Below are 14,621 nucleotides of genomic sequence, written 5' to 3'. Positions count from 1 at the left end.
AGAGAAGATAATGTATGTTTACTTATATCTTTTTCTTTTGAGAACTTGTAGCCCTAAGGGCAATGTAGTCATTATAAACTTCCTTCATCAACTATAAGTAGAGACTCAAGGAAAGGGGTAGATCATTCAGCCTCCCCTCTTCTCTCTCGAATTCAACTTTACTCTTTTCTCTCAAACTTTCTCTCTCTTTCTCTCTCTCTCCTTCTGCTTTAATGTCCCTCTCTCACCTTTCTCCTCTCTTTCTTCTTCCTCTCCTCCTCTTCTTCTTCTTTTCTTCTTTCACCACTCTCACCCTCTTGGTTGAATACCCTATCATGAGATCCTAAATCTAATAGGATGCTATAGATGATGAGTCTAGCCACTCGAAAGAAGAAGAAAATGATGTGGGACTCATGGTGATTGAAGATGATGATGAGTCTACTACTTCCGTAGAGGTAAGTGACTCATACTATGAAACTGAACTTGAATGTTATTTGAAAAATCAATTCATAGTCTTAACAAATATAAGGAAAAATGCATTGCTCAATTACACAAGATTGAAAAGCTCAACGAAGAGCTTAGTATCTTGGAGGAAACTAATGAATGCCATATGACCAATGCTTCAAGTCAAAGTGGATTGATAGACAAGCTATCATGTGATAAACTTGCATTTGAAAAGAAGAGTTCAGACATTGAACCACAAGTCAAAATTCTATCTCTCAAATCCACAACCAAGAGAAAAGTTGGGAAGAACAAAAAGAAGCAAAGCAAAGTGTTCCCTTCCATTCCATACATTCGATGACACTATTGCAATGGGATGGGTCACTATGCCCATATTTGTCAAGTAAAGAATGAAAATGTCATCAAACAAAGATGGGTACCCACAACTAAAAAGGTTGTACCCACAAGAACTTGGACAAAAAATTTTGGAAGCCCAAATCACCTAGTGCATCAAATGTTATCCCAAAGGGACCCAACTTAAAATGGATCTCTAAGGGTTAAATTTTGTTAATGAAAGTATGTCTTCGGGCCAAGGCACCAAAAAATGTTTGGATTTTGGGTAGCGGTTTCTTGAGGTACATGATCCTCTATAAGAAGAAGTTCGTTGAAATCAAACCTAAAGATGGTGGTCATGTAACTTTTGGAGACAATAGCAAAGGTACCAGAAAAGGAATTGTAAAATTGGTACCTCGATTTTGGACATAGATTTCACATGTTTTTATTAGATGCCATAATAGCATATCCTCTTACAACGACTATTTTTTTGAATATTAAAATTCATGCTATTCAACCCAAAATCCCCTAAATGAACTTTTTCTCTCACTACGATAAAATCAAGACTCCCAGGCCCTCACACATGATTTGAGAAACTTTTACATCCTCTAAAGCTCAAAGGAAGTCAAATTCGATGGTCTTCTTCATTGAACTAAGTATTTCAGTACTTGTTCTTTTAAATATTGATTCATTACTTAGATCTTAGTTTCCTAAACATGTGCGAAGTGTTTTTATGATTATATTTTATTCAACAATCACATTTTGAGTAGTTGTATGATTGACTACCACTTAAATCAGTTTTGTAGCCTCTTTTATTTCCAAATCATATAAATATATGCTATCATGTTGATTTATTGGGGCATGGCATTAAAAGGGCTTTTGCTTGGTATTGAAATTTGAGGATACAATTTCAAATAAAAGTATCTAGATGATACTTTGAGATATATTAATGATACTTAGTTAAATACAATGAATGAGAGCTAGTCATGGTTTTTCAACTTGGCTGGTCAACTTGCAATCTGGGAGTGTTGGCTTGGATTTTGAAAGGCGAGTTGGCTCGAGGAAGGGTGACTTAATACTTGACCCCCCTAGATTTTTTAACTCCCTGTCGGTTAGAAAAAACCCCAAACCTAGAGTTTTTTCATTCCTATCTTCTTCCTCACTGCCTCATCTCCCATCTTCGACAACTTTAACATTAGAACCCAATATTTTTGTCTCATTCCTCTCTTATCTGATAATTTCCTACACTTTCCCCCTGTTTTTTTCTCTCTCCTATAATATTGATGGCCCGTGTGGTTTGTTAGGATGGGAGGGGGGTGGCATACCAAAACATTGAAAGCAAGGATGTTTTGTTATCAATGCTCCCTATAGTAAATAACATAAAATGGCTCTCTTTTCACCCACATGTATGATCAAATGTATGACTTTACAAATATCTTTGGAGATTAAGTGGCTAGGTTTTCGCTCTAGCAAGCTCTTCTATATAGATTCTAGGTTATAGATCAATTATGGAATAAGAAAATGAAAATACAAAGAAAGAAAACCTTACACCCTTTGAATTGATGAAGAGACAACCTTCTCCTTTAAGATATCCAAGCCTCCAACCTTTGATGCACTAGAGAAGGTTTCTAGAACTTGAACTATGATGATGCAAGGAGAAAACTTTGAGAAAGATAGAATTTTGAAAATTTCTAACTCTTTTCTCTCAAAAGTGGTTTTGTGAGGAATTTTAAATGGAAATAATTTGAATGCACTTGGTTTACAAATAAATGCTCAGTAATTTCTTTCCGGTACGTTTGATTGGCTTTTTATAAGTTTTCGAACAAAACTAGTCATTATATAGCCACTTGCAAAATGCTGAGAGACTTATTGATTGATCAATGAAAAGGTATGATCGACCAGTTGAGTGTAATGACTATATTTTTTTTGAGTCTTTAGGTTTATTGATTAATCACATGATTGATCAATTTAATTTTAAGTTTTCAATAAATAAGGTTGATGGATCAATTGAAATTGAGTGACAGATCAGACAATGAAGCTTTGGCTATGCAAATCTAAGTATGATCGATCAATATAGTGGCTATGGCGATCGTATTTTATGTCCCTCATTGGCATAGTTTTGTTTGATCGATCAATACTTTTTTAAGGTATGATCAATCATGCATTATATTTTTCATTGCCTGGACATATATGATCGAACAATCTAGAGGGGATCGATCATATTTTATAGCTCATCCTGACATAGTTTGTCCGATTGATTAATCCACTTGATTTATTGATCATGCTTTATATTTTTCTTCCAGTTTGTACTCTGGACAATTGATCATTACCAAATAATGTTCGATCAAGCTAATTGTCAATTTTTTGAATTAGGCTTCTAATCATGATAAAATGATCCTAAGGGTTTCGAACAAGTTCAAAATATTGATATGCGTCAACAAAAAATGATTTGGAAGAAATATGACTTAGATCTCCGAATACTCTTGTGTAAATCAAATTTGGAGTTTTGGTGTTGTCCTACAATATGATTAGAGTTCTTGAGACTTTTCTATACCACTTTAGACTCTAATCTTCAATTCTTCATTTCTTCACTTATGGATGTTTCTTCAAGATGACTTCACACATGATTTGAGCTTGAGGTCTTGAAATGCATTTGCCAGTTCATTTGCAAAGACTTTGATTTTTGTGTCTCTTGAAGGAAAAATATCTGAAATATTGAATTTAAAATTATTAACACTATTAAGTTTTGTTATCATCAAAATATGGATGAGAGTCAAGACTAGGTCAAGAAACATTTTGCCGTTGCCACTGCAAGACTTTCGATCTTTTATGTGTCACCTGGACGCCAAAAACCAGATCCAAGCAAAAACAGGCCAGATGTTCCCCCCTCTTCCTTGATATGCTTTTCTTCATCCTTCATCTTCCTTGGCTTCCTTCGGCCCATAGATAAGATTTTATTTTTTTGTTCCTTAAGGTCAACTTAGGTTTGAGGTTAATTAATTAATACTTTAATTAGTTCATTTAGTGTATCAATTAAAGGTTGCTACTTCTTTTAACACATAGTAATTAGTAAATTAAATTATCTACTTAGTAATTATTAATTACTATTAATTATAATTGTAAAAAATGAGTAGTTAGCAATCAGTATTTAATAATTTTAAAACATAATAATTTTTAAAAATTTAATAATTAATAATAACTGGTATATCAATTTTAAAATAATAAGTAATAGAACTAATTAGAAAGTTTAAAAATAACTCCATGTCTTGATGTTGTATTTAATGTAATGACTATAATACCCTTATGGCTACATGCGTAAAACAAAGACATAAAAAGAAATACACCAGTTTGTATAATTACAATTATATTATATCTCTATGGTAATTCTCCCTATTTACTAGCCATGCCACCCCTATGCATGTGGATGTCTTTTACACCCCCTCCCTCCCTTAAACTGGTGTTTATAACTTCACTTTTCAAATAATATTTGTCAAGAAACTTGTGTGCTTGAAAAGAAATTTTAATCTTGTGTTGCTAGAAAAGAAAATTTTTGATTGACTTGTTTGATTCATCTTGTTGTTGTTTACGTCTTGCTTGTAATCTTCATCTTGTCCTCATCCTATTATCCCCCTTACTTAGATATTCTAGTTATATAAATTTGATTACCACACATGTGGAATTCTTCATTGTTGGTTACCTTGTTTATGTACTTCTTCATCTACTTCTCTCCCCCAGGTTAGGGATGTCTTTGTTCTTTACCAAGTGACTGAGCTTGCATAAAATAATGGTGAGAGAAGAAAAATCACTTCTAGCCATATGAGAAAGTTCCATACACCAGTCAAAATGGTCATAGTCTAAAATATACTTCTCTCAATTTTAAAGGCGAAAAATTGGCCCAATTTTAGGACACAACAAAGAGATTACTCACTTTTTAATGGTAACTAAAAAAAAAATACCTTTTGGGTGAAGAAAAAAAAACTTAACTCAAACTGGATGTTGGGCACACTCTTTTGCTCTGAAGTGATTTTAACAAACACAAATTGAAGAAAGTACTATGAGGAATTAAGAGTGTGAGTAAAAAAAAAAAAAAACTCTCAGACTTCAAATAGAAGGAGGCACACAGTGCATCTCTTCATATTTCAAGTAAGAAGGAGATACTTTTAGAGTAATAGATGGATAAAAACGGCCAGGCTTGATTCATGAGGAAGATACAAAATAAATTTTCTATAAAAATAATGATTGAGGAAACTAAAAAAAATCTCTAATAAGAAATTTATGAGGCAGAACATAATAATGGAATTTTTTTAAAAAATGGAATTATCATATAAGGAAAATACTCTTTAACACAATTTGAAAAATTTGGAAAGAAAATATTAAAGAGATAAATTCTGGAACAAGGGAGATTTAGGATACTAATATTTGGAATTTAAAATGAGAAAATAAGACTTTTTTGTTCAAAAATTTCAGACTTTTTAAAAAAGGAAACAAAACTCATATAGACAAAGACATCTCTTAAGGAAATTAATGTAATGTAAGATCAAAGAAAGGAAACTTTTAAGGAAGGAAACATACTCAAGTTGATAAAATATTGACTAGAGTTTGAAAAAATTAGGAAACTTAACCAACAATAGCTACAAATAGTGAAACAAAAAATTCGGCTAAAATTCAGATTTTTTTGATAACTTGACCTTTGATTCTTCCAATGTAGATAACACACTCTAGAATGATCAGATTCAAAAATAATTTATTGAGATAGAAAATAGACTCGCATAGATTTCTTTTGAGATATAATTCTCTATATAAATTCTCAATCGTTATACAAGACGTTTGGAAAGTTGAGGCTTTGTGTCGCTAGTCGAAGCTTTTTTGCTGCTTGGCCTTGTCGTATTCCAAATCCATTCAACCCTAGGTTCCCTTATTGTAACCTGAAAAGATATAACCTTGAAGGAGTTCCTACCATAAAGACAACTTTTAACTTCAAATTTTAATTCATCATGAAAAATTTGTTCTTTAAAGAGTTTTTTGTGGTGGTGATATTCGTTTTGTCTTTGATCTTCTTCTTTCTCACTAATGCCACTTTGGCAGCTAATGGGAGATTGGGAGGTAAAGTTATCCTTACTCAACCTCTTCTCACTCTTTTCTGATTCGACTTAGGAAAGAGTCGATTAGATCAAATTCAGATCTTCGCTTACAATAGGATACCAACATAACCTTTGATTCTTCCAATGCAAATATCACCTTAAATATACATCAGATTGACTTAAAATTTTCTCCTTATAAAACTAGACTTAAATACCTTACATAAAAGTATAACTAAAGTTCATAATATATACTTCTTTTGAGATAAATAATCTTATATATTTCGGACTTCTTAATCTAGCTGAACAAAGTACTCTTTCTTCTTTGGTAAGCATGACCATTGACTCTTTTGAGATCGATATCTCCATATAAAAAACTCAGATTGAGAATTTCTTGATTATTTAGGAAAATAGGCTTATAGATCTTTCTTTTGATATATAATTATCCATATAAAGTCTCATTATTGATGGCATAAAACAACTCAAAAGTTGAAGTTTTCTACTACAACATAAAACTTTTCTGATGCTTTACCTTTGTTGATTCAAATGTAGATTTCTCTTTCTAGAAAAATATGATTTCAAGGATTTATTTTGAGTTAGAAACTAGACTAAAATATATTTCCAAGGATATATAATTTTCTTTATGAAACACACGGTAAGAGAGTTAAAAATCCAATAAAATACATAAATTGGGAAAGAAGACAAAAGGAAAAATGAGAAACTCCTTTTGTTTCTTTTTTTTCTTCTTCCTCCCTGTCTACTCCATCTTCTTCTTTTTCTTTTTCTTCTTTCTCCCCTTCTACTCTATCTTCTTCTCCTTTTCCATCTGAGATCTTTCCCCACTCTGATACCATGTTAAAAATTAGGATTTCATGATGTATAATCAAAGTAGAAGAAGATTAAGGAGTGAAAAGAAGAAGGATAGTAGTGGAGAGAAATTTTCGGAGGAGAAGAAGAAGAGTGGTGAATTTAGAGAAGGATAAAGAGGTTGGAGAATTAGGGTTGTGGACTTATGTTAAAACCCTCCATAGTAAGAGTGAAGTAGAGAACAGAAGCATAAACTAATTGCATCGATGACACTCCAACATATTCATATCTTACAACACTTTGGAATATAAAGAATAAAAAGAATTGTGAAAATTCATGGTTTTTTTTTTCTTCTAGCAACGAGAAAGGTCGATGGGAGGCGGAGGGAAAGTGGAAGAAGGAGTAGGCCTATTTTCCCCTAAGTTCCCTTATTGTAAGCTGAAAAGATAGACCCTTGAAGGGGTTCCTACCGTAAAGACAACTTTTAGCTCCAAATTTTAAATAATTGCTACAAAATTGTTCTTCAAAGAGTTTTTGTGGCGGTGACATGTCTTTAATCTACTCCTTTTTGGAACTTTGGAAACTAATGGGAGAATGGGAGGAAAAGTTATCCTTACTCAACCTCTTCTAGTCCCACTTAGCAAAGAGTCGATTAGCTAAAATTTGAAGCCAGAGAGAGGTAGCTTTTTCTTTAAAAACCTGTGGACTCCATTGCTTTAATATCTATCGTAGATCTGAAAATTTGGACAAATTATAATATAGGACTGGAGTCTGGAGCAATGTCTTACCTGCTAGGAGTAATTTTTACTCTCACTTATATTATGCTAGCAGGGCCTCATGGAAAGACGCAACTGCGTGAGGGGGAGTGTTGTAACATGAAGACATATTGGAAGATGTGCCATTTTATACAAAAAAATTCTATATATCATTTGCAACAAGTTTGGAGTTCATAATGTTCTCTCAGCCCCAGCTTGAGGGGAAGTGTTGGAAGATGGGTTCTAGTCCACACGACCAAGGAAGCCCACAAGATGGGCCCAAGCCCATAAGAAGTAGAGCCCCCCATGATTACCACCAGCTGCCATCCTTATAACATAAATTGGAAGATGTAGAAGGACTCACAAAGACATCATTATCTTATGGTCACATCCTAGAAGAGTTCTAGTTTGAGTTATGTTTGTCTTTTATCTCTATTGAGTTATTTAATTATACTAGGACTTATCTTTAAGTGTTAGAGTTTGGGTGTAATTGAGACAAAAATAGTTTTATTGTAATTGGACTTTACTGCCTTCCTCTATTATAAATAGAGGTTCATGTACTTTGATTATGACAAGTTAATGAAGTCAATGAAGTATTTTTCTTTTCCATAAATTCAATGGGGAATTGCTTGTTTGAATAGCATGCATCTATAGTGTGGCCAATTTTCCCACTCTTGGTGCATTCTTTCCAATCAATTCTGCCATAACCATTCCTTCCACCTCTTCCTGGGCCTCCTCTAGAATTTCTTCCACGGCCTCGGCCTTGGTCAGATGGTGTTCCCCTATGTCCAGAGTACATCACAGATGATACTTCAGGATTAGGGGAAGAAGCGTCTGGAATACAGAGAAGTGTTGCACATACATCATCAAAAGTGGGAACTGCAGAAGAGCTAAGAAGTTGACTCTTAGCAATTTTAAGATCCAGTGTAATATTAGCAAGGCATATGGCAGTGACTTAGGCTTCTTTCTGTTTGTCTTGGACAAATATGTCTGTGGAGGTAGGCTGAACTAGCTTCCATTCTTGAAGAAGTCCTCTAAAGTAAGCCAAATATTCATGGATATTGTCGCCTTGTTCGGTGGTAAGCATCCGTTGGTGAATATCATATGGCTTGTGTAAATTGTCGGAGCTAGAATATAACTTCGCACATGTCTCCCAAATTATTTTGGCCATTTCAAGATGAATAACATTATTGGAGACTTGTTCTTCTATATTTTTAGTAAGCCAACTAATAACCAATCTTCAAGCACTTAGTGAAAAAATATCACTTTCACCAATATGTGGTCCATGGTTGGTGAGATGACCAACAAGGTCTTTTGTGATAAGAAACTGTCGAACCAATGTACATCAGCTCATAAAATTTGAAACCTCCTACAAGGGTACAATAGTAATTTTGAGTATATCATGATTGTGATTCATGTTTTTTTCAGCCATAATAGGCAATTCAATTGAAAAATAGTTATCCAATCAATTAATCAAAAACAAATCAAGTAGAGGTCCTTAACCAACTCGATTAATGGAGAGGCTTAGCATAAAAGCTAAGTAATCATATGGAGTGAATAATCACTTATAAAAAATTCAATATCATTTTTCTTAATTTGGGATTCTTGTTCCCAAAGATTTTTTTTAAAAAAAAAAACTCAAAGTGCATTGGTCTCGATTAAAAATTTCCAAACCGACAAAAAACTACCTTGGTAACTTCTTCTAATCCAAGATGCATATATTTCCATTATCTTATAAGATGAAGTTATCATAAACACATCTTAAAATCCATCTTCTAATATCCAAAAACCAGTAGCATCAATCAATAAATTGAAAAGACAACTTATCTCATGAGCTTCAATCTTGCTTCATGAAGGGCCTTTTATGAATTGCATTAATCATATCTTCAAAGAAAATTTTTTTGACGTGGGATCCTAAATTGGTAGCTCTGATACCATGTTGAATTTTGGACCCCATTAATAAAATCTTGAGCAAGGTGCGGGAGAGAAGTGAAAAAACCAAGAAGGAGAGTGAGTGCTCTCGGGTAGAGGTGAAACAAGAAGAAAAGTAAGAAGAAGAGGAAGAAGAAGAAGCTCTACACGAGAGAAGGAGAGGAGAGAACTCCTTTCCTTAATGATTTTATTATGAATACAAGGTTCTCTATTTATAGTGGAGGAGTGATAGAATTTATATACACTTTTCAAATATAATTCAACTCAATTTAGAACTTACCCAAATTCTAACTTCCTTAACTTGTGACTTACTTAAATTCTAAGTCCTCCATAAGGACATGACCTCTTAGCTGGATTTGCTAGCTCGTGTGTCAAAGATACCAGCTTAAGGACATGACCTCTTTTGTGGGTCCTACTAGATCTGCAATTATGCCAACTCATGCCAGCTCATGCCAACTTGTGTGCTGACTCCTCTTGGCTTCTCACATCCTCGTGGTGGGTCCCATCAGCTCATGCAACAATGGTGTGTCACACATTTTAACAAAATTGAATTTGAAAGTTATTAGAAAAATTAATTCATAGTCTCGACAAATATAAGAAAAAATGCATTGCTCGATTACACAAGATTGCAAATCTCAACGTAGAGCTTAGTATCTTGAAGGAAACTAATGAACGGCATATGACCAATGATTCAAGACAAAGCGGATTGATAGACAAGCCATCATGTGATAGACTTGCATTTGAAAACAAGAGTTTAGACAGATAACAATAAGACAAAATTCTCTCTCTCAAATCCACACCCAAGAGAAAAGTTGGGAAAAACAAAAAGAAGCAAAGCAAAGTGTTCTCTCCCATTCTTCACAGTTGATGCTACTATTGCAATGGGATGGGTCACTATGCCCACGTCTCAAATATGTTTCATCTCAAGGACAAGTGGAAGATATACTCACAAAGCAGGTCACATCCAAGATACATACCACTATATGCAACAAGCTAGGTACCTATGACATTTTCTCTCCCCTAGCTTGAGGGGGAGTGTTGGAAGACATCTCAAAGGGGCATTAACTTAAATACCTTCCCCATGTCAAAGAGATGGCAAGTGGTGTAAATTAGTGTTATTTTCATAAGGATGACACAAGAGTGTAAGTAGAGAAGATGATGTATGCTTGCTTATGTCTTTTTCTTTTGAGAGCTTGTAGCTCTAAGGGCAATGTAGTCATTATAAAATTTCATCATCAACTATAAATAGATACTCAAGGCAAATAGTCGATCATTAAGTCTCCCCTCTTCTCTCTCAAATTCGTCTTTACTCTTTTCTCTCAAACTCTCTCTCTCTCTCTCTCTCTCTCTCTCTATCTATCTATCTCCCTCTCCCTCTCTCTCTCTCTCCCCCCTTCTCCTTTGACAACCCTCTCTCACCTTTCTCCTCTCTTCCTTCTTCCTCTCCTTTTCTTCTTCTTTTTTTCTTTCTCGCCACTCTCACCCTCTTGGTCGAATACCCTATCATGGGATCTTAAATCTAACAGGATGCTATAGATGATGAGTCTAGTCACTCGGAGGAAGAAGAAAGCGATGTTGGACTCATGGCGATTGAAGATGATGATGAGTCTACCACTTCCATAGAGGTAAGTGATTCAGACTATGAAATTGAACTTGAATGTTATTAGAAAATTTAATTCATAGTCTTAACAAATATAAGGAAAAATGCATTTATCAATTACAAAAGTTTTCAAAACTCAACAAAGCGTTTATTATCTTGAAGGAAGCTAATGAATGTCATATGACCAATGCTTCAAGTCAACGAGGATTAGCTAAAATTTCTACTCCTTTTTGGAACTTTGGCAGCTAATGGAAGAATGGGAGGAAAAGTTATCCTTACTCAACCTCTTCTCAACCTCTTCTAATCCGACTTAGCAGAGAGTCGATTAGCTAAAATTTGAGGCCAGAGGGAGGTAGATTTTTCTTTAAAAACCTGTGGATTCCATTGCTTTAATATATATCATAGATCTGAAAATTTGGACAAATTATAATATTGAGTGAAACAAGGGAGATTCATTTAATTAGCATTTTTTTTTCTATTGCATCAATAGAAAAAGAAAGCAAACAATAATTTGAAGCAACAAAAAGATTGTAATTAAAGATGTACACAATCTTTTTCCATGGGAACATAAAGAATAAAAAGAATTGTGAAAATTCATGGGTTTTTTTCTTCTTCTAGCAACGAGGAAGGTCGCTGGGAGGGGGAGGGAGAGTGGAAGAAGGCGTGGGCCCATTTTCCACAACGAAAGCTGCTACTAGGCCCCTTGGAACGTGAACATCCATGTGGCAGTGCATCATCCAAACACCTGCCACAACAAGTGTTATCATCGGTCAAGCTTGTACAGTATTATGGTGTCAATTAGCACTAACTATTCCAGATTCATTCAGTTGGAGGAAAAGAAAATTAATGTAGGAGCCTGAATTTTACCTGGATTGTTGGCCCTGAATCGTACCACAGCCCATCCACCGACAGGAACGGCGATGGTATTTCGCATATGGGGATTGGCCAAATTGAACTTCTTCTCATCCGTCTCTCTGTTGAAGTTACCGAAATCCTGTGCGAGAACGTAGAAATCGAAGCCGTGGAGATGTATAGGATGGTTCTCTGTGGAGACGACAGCCGTGTTTTGCAAAACCATCTCCACTACGGCGTTGTAAGGCAGCTTCTTCACGCGTGTGGCTTTCTCTGTTGCTGTAAAAGCTGCAGCTGCCGTCGCGTTTGTGTAGTCATAGACCACTGGTGGGTTGTCGGGGAAATCTTCGGTGAAGATGCCACTGACGCCGCTGAAGTGCGCCTCGAGAACCGATAGCTTGGAGGGGAGCTGGAAGGAGACGTTGTTCATGCTACCGGTTAATCGTGTGTTACCTGGGCCAGCACAGTTGGCGTTGTCAAGGCACTGATCGAGTCCTAGCCCGAAAGCGATAAACATTCGCTCGTCCACCTGCTGGGGGACGGGGGTGTAGCCACGTCTACGGGTTAATCCGGTGATATTGGTGTAGAACTTGTGGGCGGTCGGAGTATCCGTGACAGGTGGAAGGACAGGCATGATGGGCTCCGTGGAAGATGAATTTTCATACTGGACGATGCCCACGGTGGTGCTACTGTCGAATGGCACGAGGGGGGCGGAAATGTAAGGGTGTGCGGCCATGTAGTACGATGTCGGAGATTGATCAGCAGTGAGGAGAACGTCAGTGGTCTGACCGGGGGCAATGACAACGACATCAGTGTGATAGGGGTTGGTGTTGGTGGCGTCAACGGCGACGACTGTGAAAGTGTGTCCAGCAACTTTGAAGAAGAACTGGATATCCAAGGCAGCGTTGATGATACGAAGGAGATAAGTTTTCCCAGGGCTCACCTTCATGTTGAAAGTCTCTGATTTTGATAAGAAAAATAAAAAAAAAACGGAAAATTGGTTAGTTTTTTTTTCCAGTTTGTATAAAACAGGAGAAAAATCTTCAATCGGATAAAGCAGTGAAGTATTCCTTTTGTTCACCTCTAGCACAGGAGTATAGACCACCGGGCTTCCCGTTTATAGTGTAGGCGTCTGAGACGTTCGGACCTCTTCCTGAAGCCAGGGCCTCGTTCTCAACATCCACCACGTTGGCATCCCACCATTGTCCTGCTCGGAGGGGAAGCCATTTTCATAAGAGAGGAGAGGAGAAAAGAAAAGAGAGGAGAGAGGAGAGAGGATTCAGAGAAAAGTAGATACCTAACAAAATGGGGACTTCTCTGTATGGTTTTGGGAATGGGTAAGGCCGAGAGTTTCTTGGGAGGATGACTAGAGCACCGTAGACAGTGGCCCGGAGAGATGAAAAATGAGAATGCCACCAGAGAGTACCCTCTTGCCCACTGACATTGAACTTGTAACTGTACTTGTTACCGGGAACAATCGGACACTGGGTGATGTAACTCGGTCCATCTGCCCACGCACTCAGCATCTGAAATACTCCATGCCTGCAAATCATGACAGACATGATCTATTAATACCTAATTTAATATAATCCTCTACTTAGAAAAAGATAATGAAAGCATCCCTAAATGACTTTTGCATCATCAGTGGAACGAAAGGATGGATTACCAGTGAATGGTGATGTTATAAGGAGAGTCATTATAAACATCAACAACGAGTGTGTCACCCTCATGGGCGTAAATTGCAGGGCCTGGGAGCTTCTTGTTCACTGCAACCACCACTTGTTCCTTGCACAATGGCTTAAGTGTGTGGTTCCCGACCTGTGAATCCAAAACTGATTAACATAAGATTGAATAAGTCGATGAGAAAACATAATTTGCATGAACGGCCACCACTTCTGATTGGTCATGGAAAGGCCAGAAGGGTCCTCTCCGGTTAACATTCAACGTTCACAAAAACTTTGTCATGCATCTTCCCTGAATTTCTATGCCATTTCAGCCATTCTAGGTCCTCAAAGTTCAGGAAATGGAAATGATAAAGAAAGAAAAAAGATAAACGGTGCAAAACAGTACATGGAAAGTGTGCTTGACAACTGCGGCGGAAGCCATTGATGATAGCAATAATGTGCATAGAAGCAGGAACAAGGGACGGGCCATGTCGAAGGCCGTGTGTTTCAAGGAAAGTTGAAGAGGACAGCAAGAAGGAAGGGAGAAGATCGAGCACGGCGCAACGTCCTTCAGATGGATGTTTATGATTGTATGACTGCACAGACGCATAATCCCCATATTTGTAGGCTGCTGGGAGCTTCTTGACTTGTTCATGTTACACGTAATGGATAGTCTTCTTTAGCCGCCGCCGCGAGGGGAACTTGTCTCGCATTTGTTATTTGAACAAAACAACGTTAACTGACTTGGCAAGACGGTCAATGGTGGGATAATAGAGCGAGGTAAACGGTGAAGGCGTAAAAATATTCCACGGATCCGAATCGCCCCAGGGTTTGGTTCTTTCAAACTGGGTGGCCTCTGCCTCGTTCAAAGACAGGAATTGAATAATCTAAGTCAGCATTATCAAGTAATTATTAGTTGGTTGACATCCTCCTATCTGGTCTTGTTTCATTTTCATCGGTTTCTGGATTGTTTGGTCCGGTGTTTGCGAATTGTTCGACGGGAGTCACATTCATTGATATTTTTATTGTATTAGATGCGATTCCACGGACGAAGATGAGTAATTTCGTTTCAATAGATTCCATTTACACAGAATCCTAGCAAGAACTATTAAACGAAGAATTCTTCTACACAAAAATTCACTTTTAATAGAAATGGTCAACTTTTTAAAGCACAATATAG

At 36.5% G+C, this 14,621-nt stretch overlaps 1 protein-coding gene across 1 annotated transcript; it reads right to left on the bottom strand.

The window, feature by feature from the left end:
• Positions 1-11,539: 11,539 nt before the first annotated feature.
• On the bottom strand, positions 11,540-13,931 carry LOC137942763 (laccase-7-like). Its single transcript, XM_068788505.1, has 6 exons — positions 13,848-13,931; positions 13,444-13,595; positions 13,075-13,319; positions 12,859-12,984; positions 11,793-12,737; positions 11,540-11,670 (listed from the first exon to the last, which is right to left on the bottom strand). The coding sequence occupies exons 1-6, from the start codon at positions 13,929-13,931 to the stop codon at positions 11,540-11,542; spliced, it is 1,683 nt and encodes a 560-aa protein (XP_068644606.1).
• Between the last annotated feature and the right edge of the window lie 690 nt (positions 13,932-14,621).

Source organism: Aristolochia californica, unplaced genomic scaffold (assembly GCF_029961685.1).
Source record: "Aristolochia californica isolate CCGP_79_NKW_82.1479 unplaced genomic scaffold, dmAriCali1.0.hap1 SCAF_10, whole genome shotgun sequence".
In the NCBI taxonomy this organism is placed as follows: domain Eukaryota; kingdom Viridiplantae; phylum Streptophyta; class Magnoliopsida; order Piperales; family Aristolochiaceae; genus Aristolochia; species Aristolochia californica.
This window is presented reverse-complemented; position numbering and strand designations above follow the sequence as displayed.

Bases quoted from the DNA above. Each gene is read 5' to 3' on its own strand.
- LOC137942763 (XM_068788505.1), bottom strand. From the start codon at position 13,931: ATGGCCCGTCCCTTGTTCCTGCTTCTATGCACATTATTGCTATCATCA. The intron at 13,320-13,443 runs GTAATCCATCCT...CATGATTTGCAG, and splicing joins TATAACATCACCATTCACTG to GCATGGAGTATTTCAGATGC. The intron at 11,671-11,792 runs GTAAAATTCAGG...TTGTTGTGGCAG, and splicing joins ATTCAGGGCCAACAATCCAG to GTGTTTGGATGATGCACTGC.